An 18,978-nucleotide genomic window follows, 5' to 3' on the forward strand; every position below is an offset into this window, starting at 1 on the left:
TGTTTGTACCGTGAATCACCAGGGGGGTCTGTAGTGTTTTTTTTTCAGGCTCTTCAGTCTTCGGGTTTTATGAGGTAAATAGAAATTGGTTCAATATGAGGGATAGTTAAAATAGTTTGGTATGAAGGCACGAGGCTGCGGTCCTGTCAGGTGTGTCTCCACATTGTTCTCATTTGGTCCCCGGGCAGGCGAATGTGCGGAGCCATGGTGGAGCATGTTTTCAGCACGCGTGAGTAGCCCGGACAAAGGAATGATAAACATGAAGACTTCAGGCCCGTCTGTTTCCCATTATCTTATTCCGTATTACTCTGATCTCCTGCAATGTAAAAATTACTCAAGTCTGGGCCTAAATAATACGAGATCTGTCTCTGAGGTGAATTAATCTGATGCAGGAGGTATGCGGACAGTAAAATATATACATCATGAAGTCATGGCTCAGAATATGTAATGTGAGGCGCAGCTCATGTCCGCCAGAGGTTTGGATGGAAGCCATTGTTATTTTAATAAAAGAAAACAAAATAGTGATTTTTTTTTTGTGTGTAAAACACATTATTCATAAGATGATTAACGAGTTAAATGAATTTTACATATTTTACATTGTTTAGATAACATGGAGTGAACATTGTAGGTTCTGCTTAGACGCTTTGATGGTGGTCTTTATTGGCAAACCCTCTGTACAGAGTTTTCTTACTTCTCTAGCCATTTTTTTCAGGACAGGCCTAGCAAATTCCGGTACAGGCTATGTATAGGTTCTTTAGGTTTTTTCAGTTGAATTTGTATGGAACAGGTAAAAATTATTGGATTTTTTATTGGATTTCTTGGGTTTTCAAAATTTTGTACTGTGATGGGAACAAGGATTATCAACAAAGCTTCATTACAAAAAACTTACAACTTACAGCTGATCATTGTAGTCTGGGACTAGAGTGCAGCGTCCAGAGGTCACAGGGGGCAGAGAGGTCTATTGGTAACTAGGGGTAATCTGTAAGTCAGGTGTCCTTACAGGACCGCCTGTTTTTCCCAGATCAAACAGGGAAAAGTGGGTGCCAAGAGGTGGCGCTTATATCTGTATTAGATAGTAGAAGTTTAACAGGGTCTCTCAGCTATACATACCTCTCTACCTCTACATCATTCTTATTCTGTGATATCACAGTGTGCATTACCCTGTACTGGGACACTAATAAGTGAATTATTTGTATTACTGTGACATCACTGTATATATTATCCCTGTACAGTGACATCACTGTGTGTATTATCCCTGTACTGTGATATCACAGTGTGCATTATCCTTACCAGCCACACATACACTTACCGGCCACTTTATTAGGTACACCTGTCCAACTGCTCGTTAACACTTTCTAATCAGCCAATCACATAGCAGCAACTCAGTGCATTTAGGCATGTAGACATGGTCAAGACAATCTCCTGCAGTTCAAACCGAGCATCAGTATGGGGAAGAAAGGTGATTTGAGTGCCTTTGAACGTGGCATGGTTGTTGGTGCCAGAAGGGCTGGTCTGAGTATTTCAGAAAATGCTGAACTACTGGGATTTTCACGCACAACCATCTCTAGGGTTTACAGAGAATGGTCCAAAAAAGAAAAAACATCCAGTGAGCGGCAGTTCTGTGGGCGGAAATGCCTTGTTGATGCCAGAGGTCAGAGGAGAAGACTGGTTCGAGCTGATAGAAAAGCAACAGTGACTCAAATCACCACCCGTTACAACCAAGGTAGGCAGAAGAGCATCTCTGAACGCACAGTACGTCGAACTTTGAGGCAGATGGGCTACAGCAGCAGAAGACCACACCGGGTGCCACTCCTTTCAGCTAAGAACAGGAAACTGAGGCTACAATTTGCACAAGCTCATCGAAATTGGACAGTAGAAGATTGGAAAAAAGTTGCCTGGTCTGATGAGTCTCGATTTCTGCTGCGACATTTGGATGGTAGGGTCAGAATTTGGCGTCAACAACATGAAAGCATGGATCCATCCTGCCTTGTATCAACGGTTCAGGCTGGTGGTGGTGGTGTCATGGTGTGGGGAATATTTTCTTGGCACTCTTTGGGCCCCTTGGTACCAATTGAGCATCGCTGCAACGCCACAGCCTACCTGAGTATTGTTGCTGACCATGTCCATCCCTTTATGAGCACAATGTACCCTGTAACATCTGATGGCTACTTTCAGCAGGATAATGCGCCATGTCATAAAGCTGGAATCATCTCAGACTGGTTTCTTGAACATGACAATGAGGTCACTGGACTCAAATGGCCTCCACAGTCACCAGATCTCAATCCAATAGAGCATCTTTGGGATGTGGTGGAACGGGAGATTCGCATCATGGATGTGCAGCCGACAAATCTGCGGCAACTGTGTGATGCCATCATGTCAATATGGACCAAAATCTCTGAGGAATGCTTCCAGCACCTTGTTGAATCTATGCCACGAAGAATTGAGGCAGTTCTGAAGGCAAAAGGAGGTCCAACCCGTTACTAGCATGGTGTACCTAATAAAGTGGCCGGTGAATGTATATACTCTGCACAATACTCTTATACTATTGCATCATTGTATGTATTTCTCCTATACTATGACATCACAGTTTGCATAATGCTAGACTATGACATCAGTGTATGCAAGACTACAGTTTCATGTAAAGTTTTGAAGTCCTGTTCTAAATTGTAGTTTTTTACTATGTGCCACCATTTTTGCAACATAGTATTTCTGGCCCGGGTAGCAACAGGAGAGCCTGAATCTTACACTTTATTTACTCCACCTATCATAATTTACAGGTTCCTGACATGCAACATGTATCAGTGGGGGCAGTGAGGGTTCCAATGGTGGAGTCTAGGGTGAGATCATAGAACTGGTCACATGTATTTATTCCTCATATTCATTTACGTATTTATTTTCTTTCAGTTGTTTTCCAGAAAATAGATATTGTCCTTCTGGTTTCCAGTGGAACAATTCCAGGTGTGAATGTGTACCTGAAAAGGATACCCCACTCATCAGAAGAAGGGAAGGTACTGTTCTCACCAGCTGATACAATACACATGTATGTTTCTACAGATGCTACATATACTATTTTCTGTCTGGTTGCTCACTGTCTTCTTAAAGGGACACTTCATAGCTGATTGATTGAATCATACCTTGTGCAGGGTGGAGCAGGAGTCTGGGTTCTAGGATACAATGAAAATGAATCCTGCTCCTCCCTTCAGGCCCTGTACCATGCATTATTCCATGAATTAGCTTTGACTGGAGTGTTCCTTTAATAATATATTGCTGTGTATTAAGGATACATTCCTTTTGTTATAATTTTTTCACTTCTTTGCATGATGTAAAGATTCGGCCTTGTTAAGTCAAACATTTCTAAGTATATAGACATGGTAGAAGCGTTGAACATATTGTAAATTCATGGTTGGTATAAAAGGGTATAACAACACCAGAACTGTCCCAGAAATTTTATCTAGATTTAATCTAAAATCTAGATTTTTTCAGTGTACTTCATTAAAAATCCCAAAGGGGTTGGCCAAGTATACCAAACTTCAACAGGGTAAGTATAAGACCCTAAAGCGTAACCCACATTATACTTACCCTGTTATGTTCGGCATTCCCCGCTAGTAGCTATGGGTCACGTGATTCCTGGCCAGCAGGACACGGGACTTCCAGTGGTGGACTTTCTCAAGTGGATGGAAGAGGCCAGGCAGTCATTACTGTCCGCATGCCCCCTCTATCATTACCCGTCCCATATCAGTGGCTGGAGGGCCGTTAAAATGGCCCTCTAACTAGTGATGTTGGACTGACTTCATTTAATAATAATTCTTTATTTATATAGCGTACACCGGTAACGCAGCGCACAAAGCATGCTAAATTGGTCCCTGTCCCCATGGGGCTCACAATCTAAACAACCTAACAGTATGTTTTGGAGTGTGGGAGGAAACCGGAGGACCCGGAGCGAACATACAAACTCTTTGCAGATGTTGACCTGGGAGGGATTTGAAGCCAGGACCCTAGCGCTGCAAGGCAGAAGTGCTACTCACTCAGCCACCGTGCTGCCCATTAGAGAGAGAAGCAATAGACTGGTCTACGAATCACTTTAGATAAAAGATATAAAACCATAACCGTAAAAATTATTCACATACCCTTAACATTAAAGATAAAGATGACAAGAGACTTCCAATTGGGCGGAAAAGGTCACAGCTATTTACTGCTGGTATCGTAACAAGCAGATTAAAGGCAATGTTTATTCATACTGCTCGAAAACTACAGCTGCCCGAAGCGATTTGCTCAACCGGGCTCCCACACTAGCACTTCGACTTCCACGCAAGATTCTCCTCTATAACAATTTCCGCTGTGGCTGAAATTACTGAAAAACAGAAAACATCAAAATACAAAAAAAAAAACAAGTATGGATAAGGAGGGAGAGAGGGACAGCTTAATGGGGCGGCAAGAGGAAGTGGCGGACCTATAAGCTTAGTCAGCTTAGCGGAGGAGTGAGCAGCAGCAGGGTATATAAAATTAACACCCTCTTTTTATATTATCCCCATTCTGGAGATTTTTCAAAGGATTTGACATTATACTGGTTAGGTTTACCTATATCTAAATTACATCAACCATTACATGTAGTTAGACATGGCTGTGATTCTCCTTAACACCATGAACATCCCTTCATTCACCAAATGTAAATACCAAAAACGTAATAGACCTGACAAAGTCAAGGATAATCGAGTTTGTCGACTATCTCTCCTCAATGCACCATGTCCCCTCACTAGTTTTTATCTAGTCTTTTTTAAATATTTTTTAAACCCTTGATAGGGTAGCCATGAATTTCTTATTGTACTCTCCGATTTCTTATTGTAGTCTCCGGCTTATGTACAAGATAGTTTTTTTTCTTAAAGAGGTTTTCCCATGAAACAAGCTAGGCCCTATCCACAGGAGAGGGACTAACTTGCTGATTGGTGGGGGTCTCAGTAATGAAAGATCAGGGGACCCCTCTATAGAGTATGGCACGCCACAATCTCCGTCAGCTCCATAGAGATGAATGGAGCAGAACGGACATGCTCGACATACTGCTCCTCAGTGAGCGATCACTGAGACCCCCACCAATCAGCAAGTTGGGCCCTATACTGTGAATAGGGCTTACCTTGTTTCATGGGAAAACCCAATTTAAGTTTAATTTGTATGTTAGTAGGAACTGTATATTTTATAATTGTAACTCCAACTAAAATATTTTTGGTCGCTGTGACAATTAGATTTAAAAAAAATTTGGGTTGTCATCAGGACAAGAATTAACAATAAAGGGTCGTTGCTGGCAGATTTGATGGCTCTCATAGCTGATCATTGTAGTCTGTAGGCTAAAGTACATTAAATTACCAACATCCAGAGGTCCGACTGTAACTAGTGGTTGTCTGTAAGGCCACGACCGTAGGGGGAATTATGCACATACGTCCCCCATAGACATCAATGGGCACGCGGAGCAATACGGTGCTGCACATGTACGGCACTGTAACGTTCCCTCTCTGTACACAGGGAAAAGATAGAACATGTCCTATCTTTTCCCATGTTATGGGCCCTGCGCCGTTGATCTCTATGCTTGCCCAGCCATAGCCTTGTGGGCATACGTCAGTGTAAATGCACCCTATGTCGGTTGTTCTTAAAGTGGGCATACAGTCAGGTGTAGGAGAGAGGAGGGGTGTGTGCTCCATTAAGCTGTACATCCAGTGCCATACTACGACAAAGTGGCGCAGCCTCCTAGCTTGGTCACGTTGCAGTTAGACAGAATGGGGCTCAATTACTTACCCGGTCCTGTCGCGATCCAGCGGCGCGTTCTGCGATGAAGATTCGGGTCTTCCGACGATTCAGCAAGCTCGTGCGTCCGACTTCAAGCAGGTGTCACTGCTGCACCGAGGTCACCATCCGAGTTCACCATCTTCTTCCCGGTGCATGTAAGTGCTTGATTTTGTGACACAATTTATTTTTTTAAATTCCACGTTTTTTCTGAATCCGTCAGGTTTTTCGACAGCCACACCCCCCGTTTCTGTCGCGTGAAAGCCAGCGCCGAAATCCGATCGCGTGCTGCAAAATCCCGGCGGAATTTGGCGCAAAACGGAAAAGGTCGGGAAACCCGCCGAAAGTGTGGCCGCAGAGCCCTTAGTAAATGAGCCCCAATGTGTTCTCTGTGACCGCTGCCATATACATCCATAAGGGCAAATTGTGCGTCCCGATCATGTTCCCCCATATGGTAGCGTGCATGAGGCCTATGTCAGGGACTACCTACATATATAATTTTAAAAAATGATTATACTAATCCATACTTTGTTGGTAGTAACAGAGTTGTAAAGTAGGTTTAGTCTGATATATATCAATAACATTCATCCTCCGTCACCAACAGTTTATACACATGTGTCTCTTGCATTGTATGTAGATAATTAATATATTATACATTGCTTTTGACTTAGAGTTGGCTTTATGTGGCGCCCACATGGAGTTTGAAGACAGTTGTGAATGTGTGTGCAAACTCAGATGTCCTGGAAACCTCGTGCTTAACAAAGAGAACTGCACTTGTAATGAATGTAGCGAAAATCTGGATAGCTGCTGCGAAAAGAAGAAAATATTTCACCCAGAAACCTGCAGGTATGGATCACCAATATTAACCATGGAAGGGATTATAAAGGGGTTGAGTATATTGAGACAACCCCACTTAATAAATGTAATAAAGGTTTGGATAACACTATTTGTGGCCAATATATAATCTGTATTCAACATTTTCAAGTTGTGTGTGATTTTTAGTTCTTTGAGCTGGACTAGGGATCTTAGGAGTCAGCGGCACATGACCCTGCGCTGGCCGGATTTCATGAACTGACCACAGTGCAGAGGACGGGACTATGTACATCATACTGATATATTATACAAGACGTCCCATATTGTACTCATGATTATATTTCAAAGTTTCTAATATTCTATTCCATAATATTCTATTCCATATTAATATTATTATTATTCCACTACTAAATCCAAATTGTGGGCAGAAGTTTGTGCCAATTTGAGTGCAATTACTAGGTATGGGGCATGTTATAGAAATAAAAGCTCATCTCTTCATGCAACCAAAGCCAAGAACCAAACTTCAAAATAAGATTCAATACCAGGAGCACTTGGAATAGATCTGCTGCCTTTCCATATAGGGAATCAACTGCATGGATTTAGTGGTTTTATCCCAAGCATACTTACATGCTGGCATGTGCCCCCTGGAACGGCATCCATTCTTTATTTAGCTGTTAATGGCTTATTTTTTGTGATACTGAATATGCAAATGAGCCTCAGAAGCCCCTTCTGGCTCCGTAAGCTTCTAATTATTCACACCTTCCTTCAGTGCTTATGTACGCCTCCTCCCTCACTTCCACCTGCCAAAGACCCAGTGACAGCCGACGAGTCAGAAGGGGCTTCTGTGATCTCCTTCATGGATCCCCTGAGGCTCATCTGCATATTTTTATGCATACTTTTTCACAAAAAAATAAGCCATTAACAGCTAATTGAAGAATGGATCCTGTGGGCACACACACCAGCGTGTAAGTATGCGTGGGTTAACAACACTAAATCAATGTGGTTGACTTCCTTTAAAGTGTAGCTGTCACATTACATCAATTTTGATGAGTGAAGGTTCCCACCATTGACTTTACTGTAGAAGGTTAAAGATAACTGCAATCACTTGGCTATGATCAGCTTTGCTTGGTGTCAACAGGAGAGGCGGGTACTATAATAAATCATCAAAAGTGTGAGGGTCCAAGTACTTGTGTCAGAAATCAGTCTCCATATCCTTTCCAATCAAATGAGATTGAAGTTACTCTTTTAAAGTAAGACATCTAGGAATCAGTATTACTATGGCCCATAATGTCCAGTCATCACGTTTCTTCTAAAATAGTCTTTATATAGTTTAGTTTCAGACATGGCTACTCTCACCAGATACCCCCTATGTGTTCAGTATTATATACATTCTGATGGTCTCACTTTCTGTCCTACAGCTGTAAAGATGATTGTCCATTCGAAGCAACGTTGTGCCCCGGAGGTAGAAAGGTGTGTGCAAATCTATTCTCCTGTTTCCGAAGAGGTCCTTACCACAGCAGAGAAAACCCATAAGTAAAATTCTCCAGAGTTCTTGGACTTCCCTAGACAATCCTGCACTTTGACATGAGAGCACATTCTTATATGTATTGATATCACTTTAAAACATATTGTTACAAAACGGACAAGAAGGGAAATAATATAAGTATAAGCATCACTCAGTTTTTTTTTATTCGGATGGATGTACATGATCAACGCAGAACTCATTCCATGGGTCGTTAAAGCTTTCTATATAATCTAGTTGATCGGTGCAAGCACATCACCCAATTTTCAATTCATGTCCATTCCCATAACTCAGAGACCCATTGAAATCAATGGTGGACTGACTGGCTGGACTCATGTTGTGGATGGCCAATGGCAGCAGTGATGATCAGTTGGTAGTTCCTGCAAATCTTGGACTAATCTGGGAAGCTATGTTGATTGGATTCTGTGTGGAATGAGATATCTCAAGATATATGGAGAGAAACTATGTGGATTGCAGTTACCACTGGACCCCGCTGGAAATGAGACTGTTGAACTATTACATTCTTATGTACAGAAAGAGACAATAGGTCTGGCACCACCCCTATGTACCGCGTGACACGATTGGACCACGGTATTATTGGAGTTATATTTTGGCATCTGGTGCAGTGGTGTTGAAGTCCCAGGTGGTGCTCAGCGGAGCAATAAGGCAGTCCCAAATAGATAAATAGAAGAAAAGTTGCGGCACTCACCAAGGAAACTTCAGTGTTTATTAGAAACCACACAGGTGATACAGGACGCCGACATGCGGCAAGGCGACGGGCCGTTTCGCGCTAACCAGCGCTTTCTCTAGCCTCTGACGTCATCCTTCCGGGGCGTGCGTGTTTTAAGCGCTGGTCCCGGGAGGTTGTCATAGATACACAGCAACAAGACATACAGGTGCACCATCATGGATAAACGTGACTAAGTTAACAGTAAGTTAAAAACAAAGCAAATGGGGGGAAAATGCATTACATGAACAGTTAATGTTTTCAAGATGAGACCGTAATGGCTGAGTGAGATGTATACGGAGGGGCGAACTATGTCTCTACGTGAATCGTCGGAAGTTATAGGAAAACACTAAGATCATTCCGATCATTCAATCCTAAGGCACCCATAGCATTACATCTAAGAATCCATTTGGCTTCACGGCGTAAAAGGGCTTTCTGGCGATCTCCGCCCCTTGGGTTATTATCTACCCTCTCTATGCCCGCAAAGCGGAGTGAATTAGAGTCATTGGGGTGATAAAGCCTCATATGTTCGATCAGCCTCGGACAGCCATTCCCGGTCTCAATGGAATTAAGATGTTCTCTAACTCGTGTAAACATATTTCTGATTGTTTTACCGATATAAAATCTGTTACAAGGACAGAGAAGGACATATCTTACTATTGAAGATTGGATTGTTGTCCACATTCCTGAATATGTTATATACCATCTGTACAAATTCTGTACAAGTTCCTAAGAACTAAGCTTAGTAAACTATAATCTAAGCTTAGTTACGTTAATTATATAATACAACATCATGAATTTGGAACTAAACATGGAGCAGAAGGACACTTATTTTGCAGCCGTGCCAAAAAGTAAACATTGGCTCAATTTTCATTTTGCAGTTGGACCAAAAAATTCCTATGAACATTCCTGCACAGAGCAGTAATACGGATTCCTCCTATGGCGTATTCAAAGTTGACTTCATGAACTATCTCCTTTAACAATAAGCTGTATAATGACCTATAAAAGGACAGATAATTGTTATATCTCCAGCTGCGAGACCCCTCTCTCTCTGTGAAATTTGGCAGCCCATGAGGACATAATTGTAAAGAACCTCTTATGGTGAAATAATGGGCCAGAATTTAATATTGAATGTTTTATTTGTTGTATTTTATATGAATATTTTAAGCTTGGTGGTAATTAATCTGGTTTGGCTGCAAATGCTTCAAAACTGTTTAGATTCTGTCTGATTATGACATCACTTGTGTGGCCTGAATGTACTGAGAATATAACACTTTTATATGTAACACAAATAAAACACATTTATATAAATGCTTGAAATTCTTAATTCTTTATTTTGTCAAAGGGGTTTTCATGGGAATAAAATAGATTTGTAAAATATCTAATCATGGGGCCTTTAACAAGACAAAAATTAAACTTTTATCCATACTTTTCTTTTACCCGCAGATTTCTCTTTCCTTAAGCCACACTTTTTGCTCTGCCCCTTACTCTACCCCGACACAGCATAGTGCCCCCCTCCCCCTCACATTGGGTTCCCACAGCTCCCTCATATTGAGCCCCCCAGCAGGTTTCCCCATTCTGTGTGCTCCCCAGCGACTCCCCTCCATACTGTATCCCTGTTTATCCAGGCTATGCAAATATCTTCCTCAGAACCAAAAATCTAACCAGCCAGCTCTACCCAGCTGAAGTTTGCTGATGTTGTGGCCGTTTTCAATAAAGGGCTGTAAGTTATGCTTTACCAACAGGCCTCTTAGTGATCCCTGGATCAGGCTAAATACCACCAAAGGCGCCCCATCCTTTATCACCAGGGATCCCTATCTGCACATCAGGGCTTCCCCCAGGAAGAAACATACACTTCCAGCCTCTCCCTCCATTTTCTTGCACATACTACCTGCCGGAGACCTGCCAGGCTGTGGACGAGGCCTCTGTTCCTGATACCAGTAATCATTGCCGTGCTCTAGGCTGCACTAGCCGGCCACTCCGGTAATCGGGACCCGGCTTCCTCCAGCCACCGAAAAAGGCTAGGCCCCGGTGGGGGATGTTGCACACAGACCACTACTTATCATGACATTAGGCACAAGGTATGATGGGGCCGTGCATACACAGAATTGCTGAACTATTAGACACCATAATTCAGACACTTATTCCCCATTGTATAGCTAGCAGCACATGAATGTGGTCCCTCCATGAATCACTCACCATGTTGTGGCTGGATTTCAGGGATGTATAATACAAGGAGTCCCTTCTTCCTTGCTGAAATCATGGGTTTGCACTGCTGTTTAGTGGGAAAGAAAGTTCTCCTAGCATCATATATCACTATGATGCATGGAGTCCCAAACTCTGCACTGTTGTCGGTCTGTAAAATCCAGCAGTGCGTGGTCCATTTTCCACACGACGACCACAATCCTTCTACTTGGTACAATACTGGTCTTCCAGCTGTTGCACTACACCTACAACACCCACCATTCTCTTCCTCTGATAGTCGGAGAGCTACTAATTGGAAACCACTGATATAGATGACCACATTTTATACTTGCATATCTGTTGAACATTTCTTTGTTCTACTTATTAAAACTTTGTATATTAAGAAGATTATTAGACTTCTGGCCAACATCTAAGTGTGGAGAATAAATCTCCATCGTGGTAACAGTACATCTGGAAGTGTCACAATGATGTCATGAAAGTGGAATAGAAACAATGTAACATATTCGGACTATGTCTTTGCAGGCACAATGTATTACTGTGTGGGGATTTGAAGAATGTAGACATATACTACTGTCATTATAGGATGAAATAACAAATCACCAGCGAGGAGAAGCAATGGTCTCTCCACTTCCAGCAGTGTGGACAGTTATACATAGCTCACATGGTCAACATACACACCAGCTGATCTATCACAGAAGACATCTGCAGTCTGCTGAAATGTAATAGTCCCGCATGTGGTTCAGTATGAAAACTGTCAGTAGGAGGTAAGTCTGTAATAGCCTGAATAGTTAAGGCAGTTTATAAATCCATTACTGTATATATATATATAGACTGAGCCTACAGCATACTTGTCAACTCTCCTGAGACATCCTGGAGGCTCCTGAAAAAGTGGAGACCTCCTGGAGTCCCAAAAGAGGGGGCAAATCTCCCACTGACTGCTTGTGCTGGGCTCTCAGTCATATTATATGCAGATGTAGAGCCACATGTAGAGGAAGCCCCATGCATCTGCAGCACGTTAAAGCCTCACAATTATGCAACTTGGGCTAAGTTCACACCAGTGTTCAGCAAGTCTCCTGATCCCTGTAGTTTTGTATTTGTACTTGTATTTGTTCTTGTCTTAAAGGGGTATTCCCACTTCAGCAAATTAATGTCAATGTTTTTATGGTGTGTGTGTGGTATTTAAAGGGAACCTGTCACCAGGGACCTCATTTTCACTAAAGACAGGTTACAGAAGCCCATTACAGCTGCAGTGCGCATATGCCTTTCTGCTTTCTCTAAGCATTTGCATTACAATATAATTGTGTGTTATAACTTACCTTGCACCCTGACAGTATCCTCTCATTTAAAAAACATGTGACTTGTCTGTGCTCTTCACTCCTTAGCAGGCTTGGACTGGGGGCGGCGGAGGACCGGAGCATCCTCCGGTGGGCCCCAGCAGCTGTCTCTATGGCAGGGAGCTCTGCTCGATAGGAGTTCTAGCAAAAGTACACGGTGTGGCTGTCACTGGCCGCTCGTGCACCATTGCCTGATGGATCTTTATCAATGGCATCGGCATCTACAGAAAGTCACAGTGTGACGCGTCTGGGACACTTTCCTGGCGCACGTCGCACTTTGACCCAGGATGCGCGGCTGCTAAATGATGACAACACGCGGCCGCGGATCCTGTGCCCTGCAGGAGAATCAAGTCCTCTCAGAAACTCACCTCTCAGGTGAGCAGAAGACGCAGGGGACTTGAGGGGCCTAAACAGAGGACAGCGGGGCCCCGAATGTATTACATTTTATATTACATTACATCGTCACATGACCCCCCGGCTTCTCCTCTATACAAACACCTGCGGAACAGGCTGCTAACAGTGAGGTGAGGGGAACTAAAACAGGGGGGCAGCAGGGGGGACTAGAACTAGGAGGAGAGGGGAACTAGAGCAGGGGGGCAGCAGGGGGAACTAGAATAGGGGGGCAGCAGGGGGGACTAGAACTAGGGGGAGAGGGGAATAGAACAGGGGGGCAGCAGGGGGGACTAGAACTAGGGGGAGAGGGGAACTAGAACAGGGGGGCAGCAGGGGGAACTAGAACTAGGGGGAGAGGGGAACTAGAACTAGGGGGAGAGGGGAACTAGAACAGGGGGGCAGCAGGGGGAACTAGAACTAGGTGGAGAGGGGAACTAGAACTAGGGGGAGAGGGGAACTAGAACAGGGGGGCAGCAGGGGGGACTAGAACTAGGGGGAGAGGGGAACTAGAACAGGGGGGCAGCAGGGGGAACTAGAACTAGGGGGAGAGGGGAACTAGAACTAGGGGGAAAGGGGAACTAGAACAGGGGGCAGCAGGGGAAACTAGAACTAGGGAGAGAGAAGAACTAGAACTGGGTCCTGCAGGGGGGTTTCTAAATATGGGGGCAGGGGGGGGGAATAGAACTGGGGGCAGAAGGGGGGAATAGAACTCAGGGCATGAGAGGAGGGTGGAATAAAACTGGGGGTAGAAGGGGAAATATAGGGGCAGGAGGGGGAACTAGAACTGGGGGAAGGAGGAGGGGGACTAGAATCAAGGATCAAGGGTTTCGGTTAATAGTGTGGCCCCCTGAAGGGTAGCAGTATGACAATGCGGCCCTCGGAACGAAAAAGGTTGTGCACCCCTGGCCTAAAGTGTGAACAGAGGGACCTAGATGGAGGACAGTGTGTCTGCCTGGAGGACAGAAGGGCCTACAGTGACCAGAGTGGGGCCTGGATCTAGGACAGAGTGGTCTGGATGTAAGACAGGGGGGCTTGTAAGAGGAAAGAGGGGTCTGGATGTAGTCAGAGGAGCCTGGGAGATGATGGGTGCCTAGAAGGATGACAGAGGGGCCTGGAAGGAGGACAGGGAGGCCTGGAAGGGAACAAGGGGGCCTGAATGTAGGAAAGACTAGGCCTGAAAGTAGGAAAGAAGGGGCCTGGAAGGGCGGAAGTGATGTAGGAGAGGCCTAAAGAATGACAAAGGGGCCTGGAAAGGAAAAGAGGGGCCTGGAGGGAGGACAGCGGAGTTTGGGGGAGGAGGACAGAGGAGTCTGGGGGAGGAGGACAGAAGAGTCTGGGGGAGGAGGACAGAGGAGTTTGGGAGAGGAGGACAGAGGACTTTGGGAGAGGAGGACAGAGGAGTCTAAGGGAGGAGAACAGAGGAGTCTGGAGGGAGGAGGACAGAGGAGTCTGGAGGGAAGAGGACAGAGGAGTCTGGAGGGAGGAGTACAGAGGAGTCTGGAGGGAGGAGGACAGAAGAGTCTGGGGGAGGAGGACAGAGGAGTCTGGAGGAGGAGGACAGAAGAGTCTGGGGAGGAGGACAGAGGAGTTTGGGAGAGGAGGACAGAGGACTTTGGGAGAGGAGGACAGAGGAGTCTGAGGGAGGAGGACAGAAGAGTCTGGCGGAGGAGGACAGAGGAGTCTGGAGGGAGGAGGACAGAGGAGTCTGGAGGGAGGAGGACAGAGGAGTCTGGAGGCAGGAGGACAGAGGAGTCTGGAGGGAGGAGGGCAGATGAGTCTGGAGGGAGGAGGACAGAGGAGTCTGGAGGGAGGAGGGCAGAAGAGTCTGGAGGGAGGAGGGCAGAGGAGTCTGGAGGGAGGAGGACAGAGGAGTCTGGAGGGAGGAGGGCAGAAGAGTCTGGGGGAGGAGGACAGAGGAGTCTGGAGGAGGAGGAGGACAGAGGAGTCTGGAGGGAGGAGGACAGAAGAGTCTGGAGGGAGGAGGACAGAGGAGTCTGGAGGGAGGAGGACAGAGGAGTCTGGAGGGAGGAGGACAGAAGAGTCTGGGGGAGGAGGACAGAAGAGTCTGGAGGGAGGAGGACAGAGGAGTTTGGGAGAGGAGGACAGAGGAGTCTGAGGGAGGAGGACAGAGGAGTCTGGCGGAGGAGGACAGAAGAGTCTGGAGGGAGGAGAACAGAGGGGTCTGGAGGGAGGAGGGCAGAGGAGTCTGGAGGGAGGAGGGCAGAAGAGTCTGGAGGGAGGAGGGCAGAGGAGTCTGGAGGGAGGATGGCAGAGGAGTCTGGAGGGAGGAGGGCAGAGGAGTCTGGAGGGAGGAGGGCAGAGGAGTCTGGGGGAGGAGGACAGAGGAGTCTGGAGGAGGAGGAGGACAGAGGAGTCTGGAGGGAGGAGGACAGAGGAGTCTGGAGGGAGGAGGACAGAGGGGTCTGGAGGGAGGAGGGCAGAGGAGTCTGGAGGGAGGAGGGCAGAGGAGTCTGGAGGGAGGATGGCAGAGGAGTCTGGAGGGAGGAGGGCAGAGGAGTCTGGAGGGAGGAGGGCAGAGGAGTCTGGGGGAGGAGGACAGAGGAGTCTGGAGGAGGAGGAGGACAGAGGAGTCTGGAGGAGGAGGACAGAGGAGTCTGGAGGAGGACAGAAGGGTCTGGAGGGAGGAGGACAGAGGAGTCTGGAGGAGGACAGAGGGGTCTGGAGGGAGGAGGACAGAGGAGTCTGGAGGAGGAGGACAGAGGAGTCTGAGGGAGGAGGACAGAGGAGTCTGGGTGAAGAACAATGTAGTTTTGTTATGTGGGGTGTGTGCTTGATATATATGGGGGCACAATGTGGTAGGTTGTATAGGTGGGTATTATTTAGGAGCATTTTTTGGTATATTGCAGTGACATCCAGGTGATATTATGCTGTAAGTGACTGTGGTTTTCCTTAGTTACACAGACATGTGCAGTTTTGGAGATGAAGACATCAAGACAATTGGTGGAAAATTCTGCAGCCATAGGTCATGATAGGGAGAAGTCATCAGCACTTCTGGACCAAAAGGATAAGACGTGTCACCTGTGAGGTAACAGATCCAATTGGAGCTGACACTTACACCCCTGAACACAGCCCGGCCCCTAGCAGGAAGCCCACAAAATCAGGGGTAACTCTTATAACATACCCAACATTAATGCCATGACATATGGCCACTGCAGCCTCAGTTTACAAACAGAAGCCAAGTGAGAGAGGGAAGGAGAACTTCTGTATCAGCTATTCCATTGCCTCCCAACCAGTACCTAAATATTCCCTGATCTCAGACTCTTACAATGCAGGTAATGTATGTAATGTTTCTATGTAGCAAGAGAGGGGGCCCCCACAATCAATTCTTCTGGTGGGCCCCAGGCACCCCAGTCCGACCCTGCTCCTTAGCGCTCACTTTTGTGCTCCTGTTCAGCTCCTCCCTCCTGCTCCTTCACAGAGCTCAAAGCCTGGCGAACTGACATCAGTGGGGGAGGGAGGAGCTGTACAGCAGCACAATGGTGGGGGCTCAGAGCTGAGCAGTCTGCAGCAGAGATAAGTCACAGGAGGACAGGAGGAGGATAGAGAACAGGGACCACATCATGTGAGGAGGAGTATGGGTACAGATAGTATTATGTGTAAGTTTGGGGAGATAAAATATGAAGACTTTTTAAAAATGATGAAAACATAAAGCAAACATATGGGAAATGTAAGTTAGTAATTCATATGGGTGGTGAATCTATCTTTCTGAAAATGACCCAATTTAGAATTTTAAAAAAATTTTCACCAAATTTTAGTTGTTGTTTTTTTTTAATAAATGCTGAAAAAAAATATGAACCATTATTTACCAGTAATATGAAGTACAACTAAAAACTAACTTAAATCACTTTGGTAAGTTAGAGTGTTTAAAGCTTATAACCGTGACACATGTCATATTTGGAAATATAGGGCTGCGCATTAAGCCTCAAACTAGCTCTGCCCTAAAGTGGTTAATGTTACCAGCATTTTCTTAAAGGGGTTTTTGCACAAAACGAGCTGGGTCCTATCCACAGGATAGGGCCTAACTTGCTAATCAGTGGTTGTCTCAGATTATGAGACCCCCAAAGATCACGAGAACGGGGGGGGGGGGAGGGGGGGTGTCTGAGGTACCTCTGTCAGACCCCTGGTCTCTTCCCGAGATGAGTGGAGCAGACGCCGCACATGACCATTCTGCTCCATTCATCTCTATGGAGATGACGGAGATTAGCAAGCGGGAAGCTCTGTGCTGACTGAAGATCAGTGGACCTGAAGTGTAGTTCTGCTTTCCGACTCAGATCTATTGTCTGCATCCAATCCGGCAAATTAACTCCCTAACAAATAGCCATGGCTATGATTGGCTCGGCAGCCAATCCGGTAAAATGTGTGGGTTGAGAGGAACGTGCCCGAGCACTGAACCTACACTTTGGGTCCGCTCATCTTTAGTGCTGACGCCTACATTCCTAACCAAAGCCCAGCCACCAGCTTTCTAATTACCCCAAACTAATGCCCTGGCATAATGGCACCACAGCTTAAAAACCAAGATTCCTCCACTGGAAAAGAGAGAAGGAGAAAGGGATTGCTTTATTTTTCTTTCAGAACATCCACTGCCAGTGCCTAGAAATTCTCCGTCCAGGACTCCCGCTTTATAGGTTTTATTTCTATGTAGTAGTAAGGTGGACCCCCAGAATCAATTCCCCATTGACCCTGGCTATATTGATGCTAATTTATTATTTGAGGTCACCCAGTATTCTGGGGTGTAGACATTTATCATTGACAATCTTCATTATTAATTGTGGTTTCTAATCTGATAATCTATGATTATGTTGAGCAGAGGAATGATCAGGTTACTGTGGTCAGTGCATTGCTGAAGCTGTAACATCACATGTAGCAAAGTCTTATTCCTTCTCATATTAATGTTTACACTGCCACCTGGTGTCCTAAATGGGTCTTCACACCTGATTAAGGGAATAGCCTCACATCCATACATCTGCGCATCCAGGTTGCTGGTTATATTAATAATGATTAAAAAGACATCAACTTCTTTCAAGCAATTTCATAAATCCACACTACTGAATGTAGAGTATGTAGTTTATATCCAGCACTGTCTAACCAAATTAACTCAAGGTGAGGGAGAACTTTTATTATAATAGGGTATTAGGAAATGGTACATTGGGTGTCCTGGGGCAGTCCTCTTGTATGTAGTCTTAGGATTCTCAGGTATAGTGTATTCACATGGTGCAAGGTTCTCAATCCCTTCCCATTCCATGCTATATATATATTGAACACCTCATATGCCACAGTCAATGGCGTGTGTGGTATTTAAAGGGAACCTGTCACTAAAGACAGGTTACAGAAGCCCATTACAGCTGCAGTGCCCATATGCCTTTCTGCTTTCTCTAAGCATTTGCATTACAATATAATTGTGTGTTATATCATACCTTGCACCCTGACAGAATCCTCTGTGTAGTCCCAGGAGTTGGGCTTTGGTTTGGCTGCATTGCAAAAAACATGTGACTTGTCTGTTCTCCTCACTCCTCAGCACTCAGCCCCCACCTTTGTGCCACTGTACAGCTCCACTGTCCTGCTTCTTCACAGAGCTCACAGCCTGGTGAACTGACATCATAGGGAGAGGGAGGAGCTGTACAGGATCACAAAGGTGGGGGCTGAGAGCCGAGCAGTCTGCAGCACAGACAGGTCACATGTTGTTTTGTGAAAGGCATCCAAACCAAAGCCCAACCCCTGGGACTACACAGAGGATTCAGGGTGCAAGGTAAGTTATCACACACAATTATATTGTAATGCAAATACTTAGAGAAGGCAAAAAGACATATTTGCAATCCAGGCGTAATAGGCTTTAGTGAAAATGAGGTCCTTTGTGACAGGTTCCTTTTAAGGGGTTGTTCAGTGTTTTTCTCCTCACACTTGTGTGATTATTTTTCTTATGAACCCCAATTTTTCTACCTCCTTCATCCTGGAGGTAGATGTCCTTTAAGACTCGTTATCATAGGAGTGAAATGCTCTTAGATGGAAATGGAGGCACGGGAACACTCGGCACCAGTATCAGGGGTAGAATACTTCTACATAGGCGCTCCGTGATTTGTCTCCGATGCCCTGGATGTGGCGATGTGCCTCTGCAGGGCATAGGCGACACCACATGGCGCACCTATGCATTAGTATTCTACCCAGAATCGTGGTGCCGAGTGTGCATGTACCTC

At 45.4% G+C, this 18,978-nt stretch overlaps 1 protein-coding gene across 2 annotated transcripts in view; it reads left to right on the top strand.

Moving 5' to 3' along the window:
* The window catches only part of VEGFD (vascular endothelial growth factor D), a 41,622-nt gene extending 31,488 nt beyond the window's left edge, over nucleotides 1–10,134 (top strand). For both annotated transcript variants that reach the window (XM_072138455.1, XM_072138456.1), the window contains 3 exons: nucleotides 2,905–3,008; nucleotides 6,444–6,618; nucleotides 8,004–10,134. In XM_072138455.1, coding sequence (XP_071994556.1) covers nucleotides 2,905–3,008; nucleotides 6,444–6,618; nucleotides 8,004–8,118 — 394 coding nt within the window. In that variant the 3' untranslated portion in view covers nucleotides 8,119–10,134. The remainder of the gene's footprint in view (nucleotides 1–2,904; nucleotides 3,009–6,443; nucleotides 6,619–8,003) is intronic.
* The last annotated feature ends 8,844 nt before the right edge of the window (nucleotides 10,135–18,978 follow it).

This window comes from Engystomops pustulosus, chromosome 2, assembly GCF_040894005.1.
Source record: "Engystomops pustulosus chromosome 2, aEngPut4.maternal, whole genome shotgun sequence".
In the NCBI taxonomy this organism is placed as follows: Eukaryota; Metazoa; Chordata; class Amphibia; order Anura; family Leptodactylidae; genus Engystomops; species Engystomops pustulosus.